The sequence below is a fragment of the Gobio gobio genome (assembly GCF_949357685.1).
Source record: "Gobio gobio genome assembly, chromosome: 17".
Classification (NCBI taxonomy): Eukaryota; Metazoa; Chordata; class Actinopteri; order Cypriniformes; family Gobionidae; genus Gobio; species Gobio gobio.
In genome coordinates, this window is record NC_137110.1 from 35,416,681 (window position 1) to 35,439,783 (window position 23,103).

General features: G+C 38.0%; 1 protein-coding gene across 7 annotated transcripts in view; it reads left to right on the plus strand.

Annotated features, from left to right (window-relative positions):
- Positions 1-23,103, plus strand: part of agap1 (ArfGAP with GTPase domain, ankyrin repeat and PH domain 1) — a 234,948-nt gene that overhangs the window by 163,508 nt on the left and 48,337 nt on the right. For all 7 annotated transcript variants that reach the window (XM_079841021.1, XM_079841022.1, XM_079841020.1 and 4 more), the window contains 3 exons: positions 15,596-15,700; positions 18,388-18,553; positions 21,270-21,431. In XM_079841021.1, coding sequence (XP_079697147.1) covers positions 15,596-15,700; positions 18,388-18,553; positions 21,270-21,431 — 433 coding nt within the window. The remainder of the gene's footprint in view (positions 1-15,595; positions 15,701-18,387; positions 18,554-21,269; positions 21,432-23,103) is intronic.

The following is a 23,103-nucleotide window of genomic DNA, read 5'->3' on the forward strand; positions in this document are numbered from 1 at the left end:
CTCATTCTACCTATAATTCACAATTTTTTTGGAACACAATTCAACATGAATATTAAAAAATTGTTTTTAATAATAACTCTGATAAACATAGACATAATAATATACATGATATGTGATATACATTATATACTAATATAGGCTACATCATTTACAATAATATACATTAGCAAATTATTATTATTATTATTATTGAGAAGTATTATTATTATATTGTATTATATATTATTATACTGAACATTAGTTTTGTTTTATAGTACAACAATAATAATCTTATTTAAAAATATATATTTTTAAATTATACATTATTATATTGTTAAATACATTTTTTAATTGATTGGATTATTATTATTAGTAGTAGTAGCAGTAGTGCAATAATAATATTTCCTTTTTCACAATTATTATAATTATAGTTCTTCTTTTCTTAATAATAGAAGTTGTTATAATATCTATAATTATGAAAAAGACAAATATATTTCTATGGTTGTATAAGATATAAATATAATTTAATACAATTAATATTTTCTTAAATGTTAGTGAAACTATAGTGTTACAATTACATTTATTTTGGTGGAAAATTGAAGACTTCAATAATAAGTTTCAGTAATCATATCAAGTCATGTCACAATTTTGTTTAGTTTTTTATTTTAACTCTGGTTAATAGATGTATGTTCAGATTCTGCAGACTTCTTTGGATGGCCATTCTATATGGGCCTGCCCATTGGTGTTTTAATCAAACTTAGTTTAATTTATAATATCCTTTTGACCCGTGACATCTTCGGATCTCCCTAGCCTCCTCAGAAACAGACACATAGGGAGACAGACACGGCAGAGCCGCTGACCAGAATCCCTCCATCAGATCAGTGACGGCGTCTGCTGCAGTGGCATTTCCCATCTAATTGGGCGCTACGTTCAGGCGATGAGTGTTTCACCAACAGTACGAAACCGGCCCCGGCGCGTCCCCTCACAGACGATAACGCAGCCGAGCAGTTTGCGCTCAGAGGCACGGGACAGAGCTTCGTTTAGGAATTGGATGTTAATTGATTTGATAATTCCCTGTGGTCTTTCCTCTTACATGCTCGCGTCTCTCTCGATCTGCCTCCTCGCCTCTCACTAGCCACAGCAGGCTGCTGGGTGTTAGACCTGCTCTCCAATTAAGTGTGCGCCTGTGCGGGCATGTACACTTCCGAGTCTACCTGCCCCGCATTAACACCTCTTCAGTGGCCTGTTTTGGGCCAGGAATGTGAATAAAAAAAATATTTAACCAGAAATCCCTCACTCACGGCACTGCATTAATCTCTGGTCTGAACTTTTGTGTACTGGCTCTCAGCTGCACATCATCACCGGCTGTTGATGAGGAACGTCAACTTGTAATCTCTTTGGCAGATGTCTGAGTGTATTAGATTTATCGCTCAGCTGTTCCTTGAAGGTATGGCCATAATTATTAGTGAGTTATTCACACACAGATGAGTCCTGAACAAAATCGATTGCTTTTGAAGCTTTGGATTTTCTGTTTCACTCAACACTCTTAAAAAATTTAGTTTCCAAAAGGGGGGTTTGACAGTGAAGCCAAAGAAAAAAACCTATTAGGGTTCCCCAAAACATTTGTTTTTTCATGAACTGGTGAATTTTTACATTTTAGTCTATTTGGCTTTTCATAACATGTTATTTTTAGAAAATAATCAACATCCAAAATAAAAGTGTTCATTTATTGCACTTTATCTATTTGCTTCTGTAGATTTCAATTACAATTTCAATTATCTTCTGTTTTCTCAAAATAAGTTCTCTTGTAATTCCCAGAAATCTCAACTTCAGTTGCACTTAAATACACCAAACCTTAATTTTTTTAGTGTTTGGGCTATAGATGTTGCATAATTTTATAATGTACAATTTATATATATTCTGAAGATTTTTACAGAGGGCTTTGTTCATGTATCATTTGCCTGATTTTAGACATTTTATTCATAAAATCTTTTAACTTTTTCTGGCTGTTGACAGTATTTTCTGATTTATGGAGTGATTGAAAGAGATATCCGAAATTCCCTCTGTAACAACTTTTGACTCAGACGTTATCCAATGTTCAGATTTCAAGATATATGCAAACTCATGCATATTTAATTATATAATGCCTCATTTGCATACTTAATCATAACATTTCAGAAAACTTATAATACAAAAATTGTTTGCAATTCTTAAAGGGGTCATGATGCTTTTTAATGTTTTCCTTTAGTGTTGTAATGTATCTGTTTGAGATCTGCAAAGTTACAAAGCTCATAATCTCTTAAGGGGCAAGGTGAACGTGTAGGGGTAGTGGAAGGCGAAGGGGTATAAGACAGAATAAGGCCCAATCCCAATTCTATTTAAGAGAACACTGATCCAGACCTGCTTAAAACGACAGATATTGCTTCCTCAAACGTCTGTGTCACAATGTGAAATATTAGCATAATGCCCACCCAAAGGCATAAGCAAGGAAAGAAGACGAGATTTCAGTGAATTGTAGTAGTGTTGTCATGTCGCGGAGGCACTGTGTGTTTGGATGCAACAGCAAAACCCTTTGTTAGGAATCAGTGGTTAAGATTTTGCTTGTATACAGCTTCTTGAACCTGGAAGAGTACAAGGCCGTCTATATACAAAGATTACTCACCAGTCACCACTGTGTAACGTTTCGCTGAAGTTGTGCTTGAAAAGTTCTGATTGATCGGCTTGATCATCCACATTTTTAGAATCTAACCCAGGCTTGAACTGACACATTAATACAGATCACATGTATTAACTTTGTGTATGCAATTGTTTAAAGGGGTCATAGAATGGTACATGCACTTTTACAAGTTGATTATACGGAAATGTGTGTTGGCAGTGCCTGTACACAACCATCCTATAATGATAAAAATACATCCAGTGTTTTTTTTTAACCCTTAATCGCCCCTCAAGTAGGGTTTACGTTTGAGTCCCTTGGGGTCAGATAGACCCCAAACTTTTACAGAGCGATTGCATAAGGAAATATCATTTTTTTACATGGAAAACTGTGATTTTTTTATTTACTTCTCAACTATACATTTATGCTGTGTTTTTGTGGGTATTTGGTAGTTTTTTACCTATTTACTGCACAAATACTTAACTGTGTCATAAATTGGCTCATTAAAAATCATTTTTTTATGAAAAAATCACTTGAATGATGATCTTAAATAAATATAAATAGTTTTTGGACATTGCTCTATGTGTTAGGGATAGAATACCGCCATCTGTAGGTTTGTGGAAAAACTTTAGGAATTATAGTTAAAGAGAAAGAGAGTGCAATGACCACATTATCCAATAGAGGTTCCAATATAGGGAAGTTATGCAAAAGTTAAGCTGCCTTTCATCTTTCTTTTATTTGCCCTTTTCCCTCTCTTTCTCATGATTGTTCCATGTTGCATTTGTGCTCTAGTATTTGTCCTTCATTTATGTATATGGAATTTTTTCAGATTTATGCCAGTTTTGTTGATTTTATTTGCCAGTTTCTATAAAAATGCTCTCTGTTGCAGTCACACATGTGTGTGTTTGTGTGCGTGTGTGTGTGTGCGTGTGTCTATGAGACAGAAAGTTCGTTCCACTTTGTGTTTATGCTCTAGGACCAGATCTTGATATAAATGTAGACATTTTCAGATTTATACTGGATTTAGTTGATTTTTTTTTACAAACAAAGTGAAAAAAAAAAGCATTTTTTACATTTTCCCATTCATTGCCAAAATCCAAAAAAATGCTCCAGACACCTGTGTTTGTGTGTGTGTGTGTGTGTGTGTGTGTGTGTGTGTGTGTGTGTGTGTGTGTGTGTGTGTGTGTGTGTGTGTGTGCGTGTGAGTGAACATGCTTGTTCCATATTGCATTTGTGCTCTAGTATTAGTACTTCATTTATGTATGAAAATCTTTCAGATTTATGCCAGTTTTGTTGATTTTATTTGCCAGTTTCTATAAAAATGCTCTCTGTTGCAGTCACACACATGTGTGTGTTTGTGTGTGTGCGTGTGTGTATGAGACAGAAAGTTCGTTCTACTTTGTGTTTATGCTCTAGGACCAGACCTTGATATAAATGTGGAAATTTTCAGATTTATACTGGATTTAGTAAAAACAAATTGACAAAAAAAGTGAAAAAAAATTATTTTTTACACTTTCCCATTCATTTTCAATGTGGGGTCAATCTGACCCCGAGGGACTTAAACGGTAAAAAAATTTTTACACACCTTTAGAACAACCAAATCAAGCCCAGATTTTTTGTGCATGTTTAGATAGATTATTTAGGAAAAGTCACGAGTCTCATGGCCCTGAGATGAAGGGAACACTTTTAAAAAATGGAGGAAAAGTCCAGTGGGGTCAGCTGGACCCCAAGGGATGATTAAGGGTTAATCTCCTTATATATTTTCCCCTGTCTCAAATCGAGACGTCTGATCGTGTGACGTTACACGGTGTACGCCCCTCCTACGATTGTTGATTGACAGCAGCGTTTCAACACAGACCCGCCCTGAGCGAGCTGTCATCAGTCCGCCATTGTTGATACGCTGGAGCAGAATGGCGTCTAAGCGATTGTGGTGTTGTGTTGTTGGGTGTAACAACGAACACAGCAGTCATTTTGATGTTCCTAAATCCGAACCGCTGAAGACCCAGTGGCTGCTGAGTTTTGTTTTAGAAGGGAATATTCCCCCCGATCAACGTCAATGTTTGCGCGAATCATTTCTCAGCAGACTGCTTTATAAACGAGGGTCAGTATAAAGCAGGTTTTGCTAATAAGCTGCTCTTGAAAAAAGGATCGTGTTCCTGCTGCACCTCAGGAAGATGTGAGTGTAACGTTTTATTAACCTTTATATTAATATTTGCAAATCGCTTGCACGCTTCACGATGAATGAGGCTAAAGTTTACAGGGTAAGTTACATTACGGCATGCTTTCTGTGTATGACGTTCTCAATATAATTCATAATCCCACGTTTATAATGAACAACGCGTTATGTTTGTTATTACAAACTGTGTACTCGGGTGATAAAGTTAACGTGGTAACACTACACTAAGCTTACTTTTGTACATGGTTTATAACGGTGTCTGTTACTGATTAAGAAGTAATGTAAAAAACAAAATCTTATAACATAACATCAATCTGTCAATGAACTAACACATCAGTAAACACATAGCAACTACACTACTCTGCCAGTACAAAGATAGATCAAAGTGACATGACGTTAACCAACCATTCAGAAACGTCCTGTTCGAACTTCGATGGGTTCGTCATCTGTTCCTGGTCCGACTCCGGTTCAAAATGATAAGGTTGCTCAGATGTGTCCTCAGAGACTCCCGTTGCCATTATTTCTCGTAAATATACCCTTAAATGTTGTCAAGGCAACACTCCACGTGTGTTGTGGTGTTGTGTCGGGTCGAACCGAACGCCCCACAGAGCAGAGGGGGCGGGGTGAGCAAAGCTCATTATCATTTAAAGTCACATACACTGAAATGACTTGCTGAAAACTGAGCTGGTTTTGACCAGGTAAAATGAGTGTTTTCTTACAATACTAATGAGAATTTTTAATTAAAGTATATTACAAACTTTTCATTTAGACACTAAAGAATCATATTAACTTGTACAAAAATGTCATTCTATGACCCCTTTAAAGACTTGGAATCTGAAGCTCATGATTATGGTATGGGGCTTTCGTTTCCGACACACGCTTGAGGTGTTTGGCCACTCTCAACACACTGGGCCTGCTAACCAATCAAATTAGCTTGTTTCAGACAGACTGGGAATAGAGGTTCTGCAATGTACAGTTTATGAAAAAGAATGTTTTTGAGCATTAAAACGTGTTAACATATTCTGTTGCACCCAATAAACAAAACAATACACATTTTAAATAGCATCATATGACCCCTTTAATGTAATGAATCAATTGGGGAAGTATAATTATATCTATTAGGTTTTTTTTTTGTCCTATCTTTTTCAACAACAAAAAAAAAGTATCCTATCTTGCCATAAAACAGGGGTGTCCATGCCTGCTCCTGGAGATGAGTGTCCAGTCCTGCACCCACTGTCCCGCAGAGTTTACTGTAGCTCCAGCCCCAATTAAACACACCTGAACCAGCTATTCATGGTCTTAATATGCATACTAGAAACTTCCAGGCAGGTGTGTTGAGGCAAGTTGAAGCTAAACTCTGCAGGACAGTGGCTCTACAGGAGCAGGTTTGGACACCCCTACTGTAAAAGTACAATTTATGTTAGTGTGAAGAACATTTTAATAATCTGAAGAACCTTTTTTTCCACTATAAAGAACCTTTTGTGCTTTGGAAAGGTTCCATGGATATTGAAGGTTCTTCATAGAACCATAGATGCAAATAAAGAACTTTTATTTTATTTTAGAGAAGAGGAACAAAAAGGCTTGGTTGATATCTGTGAGTGTTATGTTGACACATTGTTCATTCTTAATCTTAATTACAGAATTACACAAAACTGGTGTTGTTTTTTTTTACTGTGTATGTGCACATGCTTAAGGTAGTTTTATACTCTCTTAGACCTTGTCGCAGTTTATTTGCCGTTCGCTGTGATCTCATTATGAAGGTTATTGTCCTGACTCCTGAGCTGAAGGTTACGCTCTCAACATGGCTCTCAGCTACAATAAAACCTTTGTGAAACGCCTTCATTAGAACATGCTCCTCATTAAAACACGCAGACGGCTTGGTGGACAGTAATGAGGCTGGGGTGGGCTCGCACTCTCCAGCAATTAGATGGCTAAAGAGGAGCGTTTTCACTGCCGTATCCCTGTGGAGGGCTTCAAACTGGCCTCTCTGAGCCCTCAGAGTGGGTGTGGTGAGGTCAGATGTGTCACCTGAATTTGCCATGACAGCTCTCGCATCTGCCAATCACAGCCTCCTTTGACCCTCTGCCTTGTTATTAATGCGACTGTTTGTCCAATCACCTCAGAGATCCCGCGTGTCATGACATCTATGATATATTATGACTATATTATGGTGTTTGTTTTGACTGGTGGTCATTTTTAATGGCATTTAGTGTTTTTTTTTCTTTCTTATTTTTAAATGGCTCATTTAAATGTGTCAGAGGTCACGCTGAACAGCGATTATGCTGAAGCTCCGTGGAAACTTGGCGAGGTCTTTCGATTGTCTGTAAAAAATAGTTTTGTTTGATAGAGTTGTTTATGGCTTTGTTCAGAAACTAATGTTACTCTAATGATCGCCAGCTTTGTTTACTGACCCTGTGCAGCCCGGAGTCTGTCGACATCTGTTCCACGTTCTTAATTAGACGATTACCGTGCACGCACACATCTTTGTTAACTGTTCGGAAAGGCATTTTGACACCAGCTTTAATACAAATTAATTTTCATAAGTGGGGCTCTAGATTGATGCAGTAAGACTTATGTCTTCCTCATCCCCATGTCAATGTATCTATTGGTTTGAGGTATTACATTTTATTGCATTGGGTTGGGAATTGTAAACAATTTAAACATTTTGTTTCTTATTCATTTGAATGATTCCAGTTCTGTATGATGATTCTTGTGATGAAAAACATATTTGGAAAACAATTGATGATTCAGATCAAGTTCTTGCAAAAATTGTTTAAACAGTTTTTGAACAATAAAGTGTTAACATAATTCATTAAGTTATTTATTTGTATAAAATACTGCTGACAAATCATAATGTGTATTTTTAACTACACACAAGTATACTGATTTAAGTCTAACAAACTTTAGGTGCAACAAATATTAAGGGTAAAAAAGAACTGGAGTCATTTGTTCAGGAAACAAATTTGATTCACTAAATACTGACTCATACGGAAGAATCGGACTACACTGCTTTGTGTTTCATATTTTAAATAATTTAGTTCAATTATTTTTGTGTGTGTGTGTGTGTATATATATACTGCCTTTACATGAACTTTAATGACATCCCATTCTCATTTAATCCTTGTAGGGATTAATATGGAGTTGGCCCACCCTTTTTTATCTATAATAGCTACAACTCTTCTGGGAAGGCTTTCCATCAGGTTTAGGAGTGTGTTTATGGGAATTTTTGACCATTCTTCTAGAAGCGCATTTGTGAGGTCAGGCACTGATGTTCGACGAGAAGGCCTGGCTCACAGTCTCCGCTCTAATTCATCCCAAAGGTGTTCTATCGGGTTGAGTTCAGGACTCTGTGAAGGCCAGTCAAGTTCCTCCACACCAAACTAGCTCATCCATGTCTTTATGGACCTTGCTTTGTGCACTGGTGCGCAGTCATGTTGGAACAGGAAGGGGCCATCCCCAAACTGTTACCACAAAGTTGTGAGCATGAAATTTTCCAAAATGTCTTGATATTAAGAGTTCCTTTCACTGGAACTAAGGGGACAAGCCCAACCCCTGAAAAACAACCCTACACCATAATCCCCCTCCACCAAACTTTATACTTGGAACAATGCAGTCAGGCAAGTACCGTTCTCCTGGCAACCGCCACACCCAGACTCGTCCATCGGATTGCCAGACAGAGAAGAGAATCCCCACTGCTCTAGAGTCCAGTGGCGGCGTGCTTTACACTACTACATCCGACGCTTTGCATTGCACCTGGTGATGTAAGGCTTGGATGCAGCTGCTCGGCCATGGAAACCCATTTCATGAAGCTCTCTACGCACTGTTCTTGAGCTAATCTGAAGGCCACACGAAGATTGAAGGTCTGTAGCTATTGACTCTGCAGAAAATTGGTGACTTCTGCGCACTGTGTGCCTCAGCATGCGCTGACCCCGCTCTGTGATTTTACGTGGCCTACCACTTCATGGCTGAGTTGCTGTTGTTCCCAATTGCCTCCACTTTGTTATATTACCACTAACAGTTGACCGTGGGATATTTAGTAGTGAGGAAATTTCACAAATGGATGTCTCAATACTTTTGGCAATATAGTAGCAATATAGCATGTCATAATATATATGAATAATCAGTTCTGAAGAACATCCATAGTTTTCAGTGTATAAGTTTGCTAGTATTGTTGTTTAATTGATTTCCTTCACAGTTGTTTTCCCACAGTGCCTGATTTATTAAATATATGCTTGTCATCCTAGCCGATTTGTTCTCAATGCTCAAGATTAAACAACATTTTGACCTTTTTCCATGTTTGGTGGTGCAGAGTGAAACTTCTCACACGTTACGTTTTACAGTGCATTGCTCTTTTAAAATTTCCGTTTAAGAAATACAATGGCACTGAAACGTCTCTCCTCATCATAAAGGGAAATTAGTATCATGGTTGTAATTGCATGTTCTGGTGCGTAGATGAGCACTGAGCTGTGCACGTTTGACGAAGTTCTGCCCCCTCAGAGCAGGGGTGCTTTGTAAGGAGTTAAATTGGATGGTTAATTCGGGTGTTATTTACCCTGTAATTCATTAGCTTGGCCCTGCCATTGGCAGCGGGCAGGCTGTAATTTCACGCTTCGCAATAAAAGATGTCTCATAATCTGCTTCATTTAGCACCGAAAGAATTTAATGAAATTAACTGCAGCCCTAATTAAGACGGTGAATATTAAAGACCTGCTATCAAGCCTTTAACGAGTGTGACATGATCCGCCTTCTGTGGGATTGGAAAAATATCATTTCCCAGGGAAAGGTTGTCGCTGCTCCGAGCCATTTTGGCCAAGATGGCATTTTTGTCATGCACACTAACCTCCCGCAAATTAGATTTTTTTTCCTTTTCCCTGTATAATTTTAGCTTGAAAATAATTTAACCAAATACATAAACATCAATCTGTGCTCTCAGTTTAGATTTGGCTAATCTCTTGTTGCCAGTATCCATTGGCTTCGATTGGTTTAAGCTTTCAGGGGAGTGTTTAAACCACTCATTAAGCTCCTTGATGACCTTGACGTGTTATTGTTCAAAGCTGAGAGCTACAATGAACCTCACATTACCGACTTTACTGTCTTTTCATCAAACTTGGACTCTGAGTATTTATCTTGGACAGGAGTGTAGTTATGAAGACATTGATAAAAAATACTCTTTCCAAGATGTCCTTTATTTTTATTATCAGACAAGAAACTCGATTGAAACTATAATCAGCATGTGTCCCCCAGTGTCAGAATATTTTTTCTTACTCAATGTGTTGTCTATAGACCTATATTTCTTATAATTCCACTTAAGAATTTTAGTTTATATTGTCTTAGTACATCTTTAATTCTCAAGTAACTTGCTTTAACACCAACCTAGAAAAAAATCTGGTTCTTAGAAGTATAATCTTTTGTATTCATGTTGGTTTCATATGAATTTGAAAAACCTTTTTTATCAACAAATGTTTCAAGATGTCACCTGTTGTAAATGGTAAAAAGTAATAATATATAATATAATGATATTTTGTCATATCATGAATGAATGTACACATCTTAATAATTTCCTAATCAAGGTCTAAAGTATTTATTTATTTATTTATTTTATAAATATCACAAGTTATTGATTCTTAAACGTTTTTGTTTTCGGGAATTGTAACAGTAATTTTTTTTAAGTACAATCAACTTGTATATTTAAGTAAATTCAACTTAAATTACATTAAAGAGGACATAAAGCACAGTTTCTGCCAATCTCATGTTAATCTTGAGTACCTATAGAGTAGTATTGCATCCTTCATGTCTCCGAAGAGTCTTTAGTTTTATCATATTTATAATAGACAGATACGCTGTACCGCTTCTTTCCGAAAATAGTCAAGCTCCTGGAGGCGTGCAGTGGGCGGAGCTAAAGAATCACGAGCACACACACACACAAACATCATCACATTATCCCTGGATAACTTTTGACTCACTATACGTTCATGTTGTTTACATTATGTGCACTTACGTGCCGATTGCCAACAAAACAGAGACATTTAATGCAGTGACCGCTCCATCTTTCAGTTTCAAACGATCTGTAAATCCAGCGTCGAACTGGTCCTGGAAACTTATACAAACCCTGAAGGAGTGTATTTGGTACAGAAATACTCTGTCATACGTCCAACTTGTTTTTTTTTAACTTTGGCCACTTTAGCATGAGAAATCTTAACAGTGTAAATAGAGAATGCATGAAATAGCATTAGACATTCCATTTAAACTGACTTAAAAAAACATTGTTGAATCTTGTATAACTTTAATTTATTTTGATGAGTTAAAGGGATAGTTCACCCAAAAATAAAAATTAGCCCATAATTTACTCACCCTCAAGTCTTCCTAAGTGTATATGACATTCTTCTTTCAGACGAATAAAATCGGAGTTATATTACATCAAGTAAACTGTCGGCCGACCGCCTTCCGTGGAACTCAAGATGCGTACGTGACGTCATGACGAGCGGACCTGGTCGCGTTAGTCTTTCGATAAATAAATTGAACAGGGAAGGCGGTCGGCCGAAAGTTTACTTGATAAAGTTTTTAATATGGATATTTTTCTTACACAAACGCATCGATCTGCTTCATAAGGCCTTTATTAACACCCCAGAGCCGCGTGGAGCAAGTTATTTGATGGGCAGATGCACTTTTTAATGGACTTCAAAAATGGAGCAACTATTAATCCAGTTCTAATGCTTGGATTAGCCTGGACTTTTGTAATATACCTCTGATTTTATTCGTCTGAAAGAAGAATGTCATACACCTAGGATGACTTGAGGGTGAGTAAATTATGGGCTAATTTTCATTTTTGGGTGAACTGTCCCTTTCAAGCAATGTAAAAACATATGTTGTCAACTTTTTGATCATATATTTGTTTACAGTGCATATCATGTTTTACAGTGCAATCAAAATTTTGTCATATGTCTTATTTGGATATTTTAAGAAGCTTGTTGACCTTGACACGCAATTACAAAGGTCTTCAGGGGTCCACTTAATCCCTGCATGTCAGTTGCACCACATGACTTTTTTAGTATGAAATAATTATATTTTAAAGTCATAATTTCTGTTTTATAGCGTTAACAAAGTAGAATGTAACCTGTTTGGGAAGCACTGTGCAAGAGAACATGGATAATTCTACACTAATGTGTATTTAACGGAGTATTCCCATTTCTAGCCTGATTCAGGTGTGTTTGTCAGCGTGAGAGAATGTGCGCCAGAGCTGCCTGTCGTTAAATGATAAATGTCTTTTGGGGGGGTGTGTCCTCTCACTGCCTGCACCGGCCAGATCAGATGGCCGTAGCGATATAAGACCTCCAGCTTTCACGCCGTGTCACTCACGTGGCCCCACTTCCCTCGCACACACACGCGTACACATTCAGTCACAGTGACAGGGCCGGAGGCAAGCCAGTGTTGGGATGACACACTTAATTTAGCGGCCTTCTCTCTGGAGCGCCCAAGAACAATAAGGCCAGTGTGGGCAAACACCCAACCCTTTGTTAAGCGGCTGTCCGGAGCGGACTCATAGGAGACGGATCCTGTCCACCATACTGACTCTGTCCACACCCATGCCACAGTCCGCATTCATCTCCCGGTTAACCTCTCCTTTTGTTATGAAAGAATGGGAGAAATGAGAAGAGCTGAAAGAAGAGGATAACACACTGATAAGAGCGCATCGGCTTCTTTTAATGGAAGAGTGCAAAGATTAAAGGCTTTTGTTTGTTCGTGAAGTTTATTTGTAATGGGCGCTCACCCTGTTCCGGTTGTTTTCCTTCCAGGAAAAAAAATGAGAATATAAATTTTCTGTCTTTTCTCTTTCTTACTTATATTGGCTTGACAAAGACAACAACTTACTGATTTACTATTTAAGCTTCTTTTGAAGATCTATGGCCACCAACTGATCGGGGTTTTCGTAACCAGTCGATCAAAACTCCTAAAAATGACTTTCATTGATGGAGTGTTTAGATGACACTACAAGACACATCCATCCATCCATGCATACATAATAATGCTAGTAATGTGCTAAAACTAGTCATGCACCAACATTTTGTCGCTGAAAATTCATTTTCTGTTTTGGCGGGCTGAAATGTGGACACTACGGCTGAGTTGATAATATCACTTTCTTATTTTTCGATCTTCAGTTTAATGTAAAAAGATCTTTTAGTCTATGCTGTTTTCAGTTGATGTGTGTGAACTTCTCTGCACATTATTTGCAGTGCGGTTACCATCCAAACAATCGCAAAAAGCTGTATTTTGTTACTCTTGTTATGAAACAAAATCTTGGATTTAATTAGTATTAGGTTACACTTTATTTTAAGGTGACGTAGTTATATTGTACTTCCTCAAATAAGTACTGAGTAATATTAATTAACTACATGTACTTACTATAGTGTTACGGTTAGAGTTAGGGATTAGGTAAGGTTAAGTTACTTTTAGGATAATTTACTATTACTATTGTAAGTACATGTAACATGTAACTGTCACCTTAAAGTAAAGTGTTACCTATTATTATTATTTTTATTTTACAAAAGCATTTTGATAAATACATGCACCGTGTTTATTGAAAATGATATCATTATTTTATTGTATTTCAACAGCGAATTTGAGTAGACAGTTGTTGCAGTTCCCGGCTTGTAGTGAATAGGAAATGTCTGCGTTAGATTTATTTTTTTGGCCTCTGTTTTGCAACAATACAAGACCTTGCAGGTTGTCAACCAGGGGAGGGTAAAATAGAGGCAAGCAGGGTGTCACCGGCCCGAGCCTTAAATAATGAACGATTACTCCCATCAGAGAAGCGACGTGGTGTTCAATTAGCCTCTCCTGCTGAATGATCGCTTGTCACCTTCCCGATGGATGTGCAAAATTAATATACCTAGATCCAAACCAGGCCGAAGACGTAACAGCTACCTGCTCAACACAACATGCCTGGAGAGACCACACACTTACACCGTCATTAAAAGATCATCTTGTTCCTCTCTCTCTCTCTCTCTCTCTCTCTCTCTCTCTCTCTCTCTCTCTCTCTCTCTCTCTCTCTCTCTCTCTCTCTCTCTCTCTCAATCTGTCCATTCCTTTTTTCTCTCTCACTCTTTTCCCCTCATTCGTTCTTGCTCTTTTTTTTTTCTTGAGCCTCTCTCTCTTCTCTCTCTCTCTCTCTCTCTCTCTCTCTCTCTCTCTCTCTCTCTCTCTCTCTCTCTCTCTCTCTCTCTCTCTCTCTCTCTCTCTCACTCACACACACACCTCAGTCTTAGTTAATGAAGTAATGGATATTCACTCTATGTGACAGATGGGCCGCTAGCGGCTGCACCCTTGTTAAAACTCGTCAACGTGTGTTTACCACTCAGCAGGAGAGCCTGTTGTTATTTTTCCCAGGAAGCGCTCTTCTCTTGTCTTCAACACTGGGTTTAGGGTGTACAGACATGTGGACTGACCTAAGGGAACATCCTCCCACATGTATAGCTCCATCACCCAGGGCCCGACTGATCTCAGAAAAGACACAGGCCTCATTACCTAAAATCCAGATGATCTCACAACAAATGTATACGTGTCACCCAAGGGTTCCACAACATAAAATTTAAAATAAAAACAATAAATGCACTGCGGCTTTACCACATCAGAATGTCTATGAATGCTTAAATAGTATTATAATGCCTTAAATTTAAATATATTTTTAGGAAATTTCACACTCTTGAATTAAAGGGGCTCTGAGGGACAGATGCAATGTCAAGTGTAAACAAGGTGCCATCAGAACCAAATGTTACACTCTTGCCATTGCTGATGCTATTTTTTTAATAAAACGTTTAAGGTGCATTCCAATTTGCATACTTATGCACTATTTTGTGCTGTTTTTTAGTATAAATAATAAAAGTAGTGTGTTCACACTGAAAATTCCAAAAAGAAAAAATTAAATATCAAATGATGCACTTAATCAAAATACTTTTTAAGTATAAGTTTATTATTTCTAGGTTTTCAGCTTCAGAAATGTGTCAAATATACTTTATACTGTCAGTCCTCTCAGAGAATTTCATCTCTTTTTTTTTTTTTTCTTCAGACTGTTTGGATACCAATTACCACATAATTAGGCTAGTTTAACGGTGTGTGACTGTTAGGGATTGTGAAATTTTTTTATGAAAATTCAGACTGTGGAGTGACTGAAAGAAAAACAAGAAGAAGTGAAATAAGCAGAGAGTGACAGAAACGTGTCGGCTCTGGTGTTGCACGCTCCGTGGCAGCCAGTGCAAGAAATCTATTATTATCCGTCCTGTCTGCGCGTTAATGTTTAACAAGTCCAGCGAAGTGACACGCCGCCGCAGCAGCGTAATTGCTAATCAACGGACAGTTTTATTCCCTTCTTGCCTAATGAATTTGGCTGAAATGAGGTGTGGGCGGCTGGACCCTTAAATGGGCAGTCAGCCGCCACTGATGTGCGTAGGAGAGGAAGGTTAGTGCTCATGTCATAGTGCTAATGTGCTCGCTAACACTCCAAGGGGAATGTAGCTCATGGTGCAGTTTTTTTTTTTGCTCTCCTCAAAGTGAGCAAATAAACTCTGTCTGTACACTTGAGTACAATATAATAGTTTTTTTTTTTTTTTTTGTCAGTGGGAGATTTTTTATGAACCATAGACAGTTTTAGCCCTCTCTCTCACTTTAAAGCAACTCTATTTTTCAGGACAAACATGTTATATGGTATGAAAGAAATTAATAAATGCAACACGTGTTTATATTCAGCAATGAAGGTTAAACTGTGGATCTCTGTTTTGTTTTTTGTCTGTCAGGGCATGTTGCTGAAAAGAAGCGGCAAGTCGCTGAACAAAGAGTGGAAGAAGAAATATGTCACGCTTTGTGACAACGGAGTCCTCACGTATCATCCCAGTCTGCATGTAAGTGCCAACACACACACACACACACACACACACACACACACACACACACACACACACACACACACACACACACACACACACACACACGTGTATTGTATCTGCCTTTCTCCTTATCCTATTGGTCCTGCCCTGTTAATATTGCTCTCTGTTCGCCCATCACTGTAACATCCTGTTTTTTTAATGTCCTTTTCACTGACGTTTAACGGATTATCGTGTCCGCCTCAGTAAGCATGGTGTCTGACGAAACGGTCTTGTCCTTAATTACTGGCTCATCTGTTTGCACACGGCTGATGCTGTTGATGTGTAATATAACGCTGTAATGGCTTGTCATAATCACCAGCTTTGACGACCTGTTTGCCCACACACCAATGGAAATGGCCATCTTTTATTGGTTGTTTTGCTCTCTGGGTTTTTTGGACTCCAATCAGACATTATTGTTAGCACTAATAAATCCCAGAGTGATTCTACAAATCACAGATGCAAATGAAAGAAACTGCATAGAATGGAAGGATGAAGACATGGATAGCATATAGTCTGAGGTCAGTTCTTGTCTGCAATTTAAATGAACCAAGATAGACTCACTTTTGTGAGCTTTCGCATATTATAGAATAATTATCCTTGAGCAGCTAAACAATTCTGATTCAGGACCCAGATTTAACATTGGAATGATCCAAGTGGCAACCTGACACAGTATCAAAACTATTTATTGTATAAAAGTAAACACAAATGTCTTTAAAATATTTTTTATTGAATTTTTTAAAACTTCCACTGGTAATTCGCGATGCTTTCCATCATTTCGAGAGCAAAAAGATGTATCTGGACAAAAATACAAAATAACATGTCAGATCTATTAATATTTTTAGCAAATCACAAGAGCACAGTGTCTGTTCTTTCTCATATTATGAAAGCGCAAAAAAATGTGAACACTTTCGTTCATCTTTGGAACAAAAGTGAAACTATTTTTAATCTTCCCACATGATAAGCATGCGCTGACCCCACTCTGTGATTTTACGTGGCATACCACTTTGTGGCTGAGTTGCTGTTGTTCCCAATTGCTTCCACTTTGTTAAAATACCACTAACAGTTGACCGTGGAATATTTAGTAGTGAGGAAATTTCACGAATGGACTATATCGGTACACAACCTATCACGGTACCATGCTTGAATTCACTAAGCTCCTGTGCGACCCATTCATTCACAAATGTGTGTAGAAGCAGTCTGCAAGTCTAGGTGCTTGTTTTTATACACCTGTGGCCATGAAAGTGATTGGAACACCTGAATTCAATGATTTGGAGGGGTGTCCCAATACTTTTGGCAAATGTGTGTGACATTTTTAAACAAACAAAAAAAGAAAGAAAATCGTTTGTCAAAAATTCAATGAACAAATTTTTTTAAACTTGCATACATTAATTCCCTAATTAACACCCTCATCTGGGTGAATTAAAGGTAGTGTGCGTCGTCATATGCGGTCCCACTCCTTCTTTTGACTGTGAACAGGTTCCTCTCATCAGCAGGTGTCTGCTACACTGGCATCAATTAGAGTGTTTGCGGAGGCTAATAGGATGAAACTCAATCAGGGCTCTTAATTGCTCAACTATGTGAAAAAGAAATCACATTAATGCAGCTGATTAAGTGGATGGCAATAGATGCAACCTAATTAGTGAGGGGAAAAATATCCCAAATAACTCATCCATGTTCACATCCATTATAACCACAACTTTGTAATCTTTTTTAGCACACTATCTATTGTGTGTTGATTAAACTTGCACTGTTTTGTTAAACATTACGTGATTGGGCTTAAGCGCAGTATGGATTGATAGATTCGTCTATGCAGAGCATACATTTTTAATGCACATCTGCCCCTGAAGTAGCCAGATGATGATCTTTGCATCAACTGTTCACATTTGAGCACTCCAAATCCCTCAGCTAAATCCCTCAAGTGGTTTGCCCGTCCTTTATTTTAAATCAAGAGTTACATATGGACCAGTCCCCGGAGTGTATGTCCTACATGAAACACAATAACGTATGTTCTTCAATAGAGCAGCTACGTGGAGTCTTTCGCCTTAATGAGCAGGGGCTAGGCTTTGAGAGGGAGCGTGTACCACCCGGAACTGTCATACATCAGCTGAGTGCCAATCAAATAACACAAAGACCTGAAGAGTCTCTGTGTATGTGTGCTGTACCGAGCAATTTACGGCAAGAGCATAACATGTCCATCCCTCACTAGAGGCCAACAAAAGGGCAATTCAAAGCCAAGAGCTCTCAACACGGTTTAACAAGCCACAGGAGAGCCCTTCAGGAGTGGCGGGCCAACAGCTTGCGGCTGGTAATTGCATCCCTATTAGCATTGAGTAACTTTCATCATCAACGCAAGCAAAGCCACGCGCAAATCCAGACAACGCAGTTAGAATCCAAACACATGCTGCGATGGCATGCTGTGATCTGCGGATAAGGAAAAAGAGGCTTGGAGGAAGATTTTACATGTGCTCTAAAAGGCATTAGCTGATTTTCTGCATACAAAAGTGCATTTCTTCACCATGAATTTCAAATATGTTAATATTGATTTCTTCGCCTCCAGAGGGTGGGCAGAATTAACTGTGTGCTGACAAAATAAATTTACTAGACACTTTTCATCCAAAGTGTCCACTGCTGTTGTAGTAATCTTTTTGTCATTTTTACTATAGGATTATATGCAGAATGTTCATGGGAAGGAGATCGACCTGCTTCGGACTACAGTGAAGGTTCCTGGGAAGAGGCCCCCCAGGGCCATCTCCACATGTGCGGCCCCCAGTCCCAAAACCAATGGGATGACCAAGGACATGAGCAACCTGCAACTTGGACAGGCACCAGGTAATGTGATCATACTGTGTGTGTGTGTGTGTGTGTGTGTGTGTGTGTGTGTGTGTGTGTGTGTGTGTGTGTGTGTGTGTGTGTGTGTGTGTGTGTGTGTGTGTGTGTGTGTGTGTGTGTGTGTGTGTGTGTGTGTGTGTGTGTGTGTGTGTGTGTGTGTGTGTGTGTGTGTGTGTGTGTGTGTGTGTGTGTGTGTGTGTGTGTGTGTGTGTGTGTGTGTGTGTGTGTGTGTGTGTGTGTGTGTGTGTGTGTGTGTGTGTGTGTGTTGTTTTATTGGCATGAATGTAAATAATAAAATATTGCCGAATCTTGGAATATATGAACATAAAATAATAATGAAAACATCAAAATAACAGAAGAAAATATTACAACATAACTTAAACTTAAATAAACAGTGTTTATATATTTAAAATGTATTTTGTCTTATTTAATATAATAAAATATACTGGCCATCCATCCAGATAACATGATCATGCTTGATTTGTTTATATATATAATATTTGTTTATATATTTATTTAATATAATAAAATGTATACTGGACACAGGTTGTTTCTTTGCTTATTCCCCGAGAAGCGACCCTATATATTAAAAATAATATAATACATTTCCTTATATTAAACAAATGTATTAATGTTTCTTAATGTCAATATAATGGGCCTCAGAAGTGCGCAGTCTTCATTAGTAGAGAATTAAACAATTAAGTTATTGTTTAGTTATTCGTACACACACTCATTGGATCAACAATCCTTAAGCCCCCCAAGGAGTGTTAAAGACCGTTCTCAGGCACATACACACACACACACAGCACCAGGAGGACCAAACTAATAGCATGAATATTCAGTGACCCATAATACATGTACTAATTATTGTCATGAATATTAATGCAATCAGCGCTCGTTCTCCAGTCAGGCAAGTCCGAAATGAACACTAATGAGAGGGAGAGAGAGAGAGAATGAGGGAAGGAGGGAGGGTGCGGTAGAGGAGAAAAGAAAGATATTTCACAGTGGTAAGGCAGTGAAAGCTTTTGTAAGTCGAGTATTTGACTGTAGGGCTGGGTCAGCGGTGTGATCGCATGCACCTCTTATTCCTTTGGTCTTAACATCTCTTTTTGTGAAAGCTCCAATTATCCACCGAATCCATTATAACACATCTTCACACACTGCTGTTCTTGCACTGTGTGTGTGCGTAAACACTGCTCTGCCCTCATACATACATAGTGTTTATTTTCTTCCAGATGGCCACGGATGTAAAAATGTAGTTTATCAAGGCCTCTCCTGAAGTACTCAGCTTTTGCCATTTACCCAAAGGTGCTGCCGTCTGATTTATCCGCTACAATGGAGATTAAATTGAGTCATGACATTTCATTCAGTCGAGTTTGCAACGGGCCAGTGGAGGCCCGTGGGTACACCTTTTTCCAACAACATATTAAAAACCAGAAAAAGAAATATTTACTGAACCCTTTCTTTAACTACATCAAGTGTTTTGTGTGCACAGACTGTAGCTACGGTAAATGACAAGCGGTATCATCACATCAGCATTATTTCAATTTTGTTCGCTGCTGTTGGACAAACTGTTCAATTGTCGGTGCTGGATTTCGTCTGTTCGTAAGCCCAGCAGCCTTATTGTTGATTGTGTTTGAGTCAGTATTTGCACGTCATATAATATCTTTCTCACATTTGTTTGTGCTCAGTTGTGCTGTAATCTTATTAGTGCGATTAGATATGACTTTCTATGATGTCCACTTTAATTATCACGTGAGTCAGACAAACCTCTCCCACAGTTTAATGATGACTCACGGTGCTGATAATTAACCATTAAGTAATCTGAATTCGCTATTTATGCTCGTTGACGAGAACGCATAAAGAAGTTTGGTGCATGTGTGTTAGTTATGCTTATTATTATTGTCGTTAACAAAAACTATTATGACGGCAGCGGCTAATTAGGGATGCCTGCCTCTATAGTACAATTCTGGTCAATTTCAGTAAGATAATCTTTATTCTCTTGTTGTGGGTAGTATTTAAATAGCATGCTGTTTGTCTAAATTATTAAAACTCTAAAAACTGAAATTTTAAGTGAATGTAAGCATCACAATATAATGTACAGTTTAAAAATAGATTTGCTAAATATTACATTTAATTCATTTAATAATGGGTTAATTCACCAAAAATGCAAATTTTGTCATCATTTATTCGCCCTCACGTCATCACAAACCAAAACTTTCATCTATCTTCAGAACACAAATGAAGACCTTGTAAAAGTAGTTCAAACTATTTAAGCAGTCACTTTATATGACTAACATTTAATTTAGGCTTTTATTCACATATAAACATTGATAACAGAATAAAAAAAAATTATAATTATGAATCCATCTTGAATTATTCTTTTTTTTCCGATTGACTAAATGATGGCAAAGATAATTTAAATGTAGAATTTTGGGAAATTATCATACACAATTAAATATCCAATGGTGACCGATAATTAGCTAAATTTAAATAAAAAATTCTAACATCGGCTGATAACCAATATGGTACCTACATATTGTACAAAAAAATATTGAACTATGCTCTAAAGTGCACTATAACACAAACAAAAACTAAATGGCATTACAGACAACTTTCAGTCAAATTTGGAAACAGGGCGATGGCAACTCTATAAGTTGGTGCATTGGGTGTATTATAATAATGGTGTATTAATTATCCTGCATGTCTCTCACAGGCTCTGTGACCAGTAGTTCTTCTACGTCTCAGATGGCAAGTGGCATCAGTCTGGTGTCATTTAACAGTCGGCCAGACGGAATGCATCAACGCTCATATTCTGTATCCAGTGCTGACCAATGGAGTGATGCCACAGTCATCGCCAACTCAGGAATCAGCACGGGTAAGTGTTGGACATGTGCTGCCCCCTCAAACTGTTGGTTTTTGGGGGGGGGGGGGGGGGGGGGGGCTTGTATGCATGTCGTCGTCTTAAAGGTTTTTCTTTAGAACAGAGAACAGAACCTTAAACAGTGATTTTTCATCCTATAGTTGTAAACGCACACATACACCCACTCCACCTTTCATTGATCCTTGTGTCAAGCTCTAATGCTGCTTTAACTGTTTATCAAAGTAATGGCCACTCAGGAGAAGCACATTACCAAAGGCTCATCCGTCGACGGCGAGTCACTAGCAGAAGAGAAATGTTTGGACCATGATGTTTATCCGTCTGTCACCTTTCTGTTGTCATACTGTCGGTATACAATTTCATACCTCGCTATATTTATGAAATCTCTCATGTCTGCAAAGCCACAGGGGGAAGTGGGAAGTCACTATTGGACTGACAGCTGTCAGACACCATGTGTATGTGTGTGCTGATAAACTGCAGTGACATGGTGTGACAAGTTTTAGGCTTGTCGTTTGACCCCTGTCTGTAGTTGCCTCTGTTTAGCCCATTAACAATTAAAGCTGTGAAAAGCTTAAACGGGCTCCGCAGCAGGGCACTACACACACACAGCTGAGCCACAGACACCACACATGACGTCAACAACAGAACTTCAAGTATGGTACATGTACAACATGTGAAATTCACCAGTCTTACAAATTTACATTTTTGTATACACACACATTTCATCCGACTGTCTAGTGTCACTAAATGTACAGGGGTCATATAATACATTTCATGCACATCAAACAATTTGTTTTTAAATAGTTCTGCCGTTTCTTAACATTTTATTGGTCATGTCAATCACAGTGCTGATTGCCTACACAACATTGAAACAAAAGCCCTAACCCAAATCACACCAACATAACTCCAACAAATGTATTTATTTATTATGTTTTGCATTACCAAACAGTGACACATTTCTGGCCTACTGCATTTACCATTTTTTAATAATGGCCAATAATGATAAAAATTGTATCTAAAGTGGGCAATTCAGAACTATTACAATCTTGATCATTGTGAAATCTACTTTACATGAGCAGACAGACCACATTTACTTCTAAATAGTAATTAACCCACACTGAATTCAAAGCCCTAGTGCAGTATCAACTGCTTAATAGTATGCATTTAGTCTAACTTGGTAAGTAGAAAGTGCTGCTTGTATACCTGTCACTTTGTGTGGAATAATTGCAGAAAATGGTTGATTAATCGCTTTATAGTGCATTGTCAACATTTTCGGAGTTCAGCATGCAGCAAAAATATGCTCAGCGGCAAAATATTTAGTCTCAATTCGTCTGGTATGCAGCCTTACATGCATACAGTATATGTGCAGTGTATGTCAATTATTTAGTGAAATTCATACATCCTATATCTCAGACAACACCTAACAGTTACAGACAATAGAAACAAACAAACACCCAGATTCTAATAATAGATAACACAGCCACCGCAACCTATTAAAAAAGCTGTACAATAAAGAGCATAGTAGCATACATGTTTAAAAGAGACATTGTCCTTAGAATAAATAATTAACTCAAATTGATATACAGGCTAAAATATTGCACGTGCTCCCTGAAAGTTCAATAATAGCAATTGATTGCTCAATAAAATAAATACCAAAACAGCCCAGAAT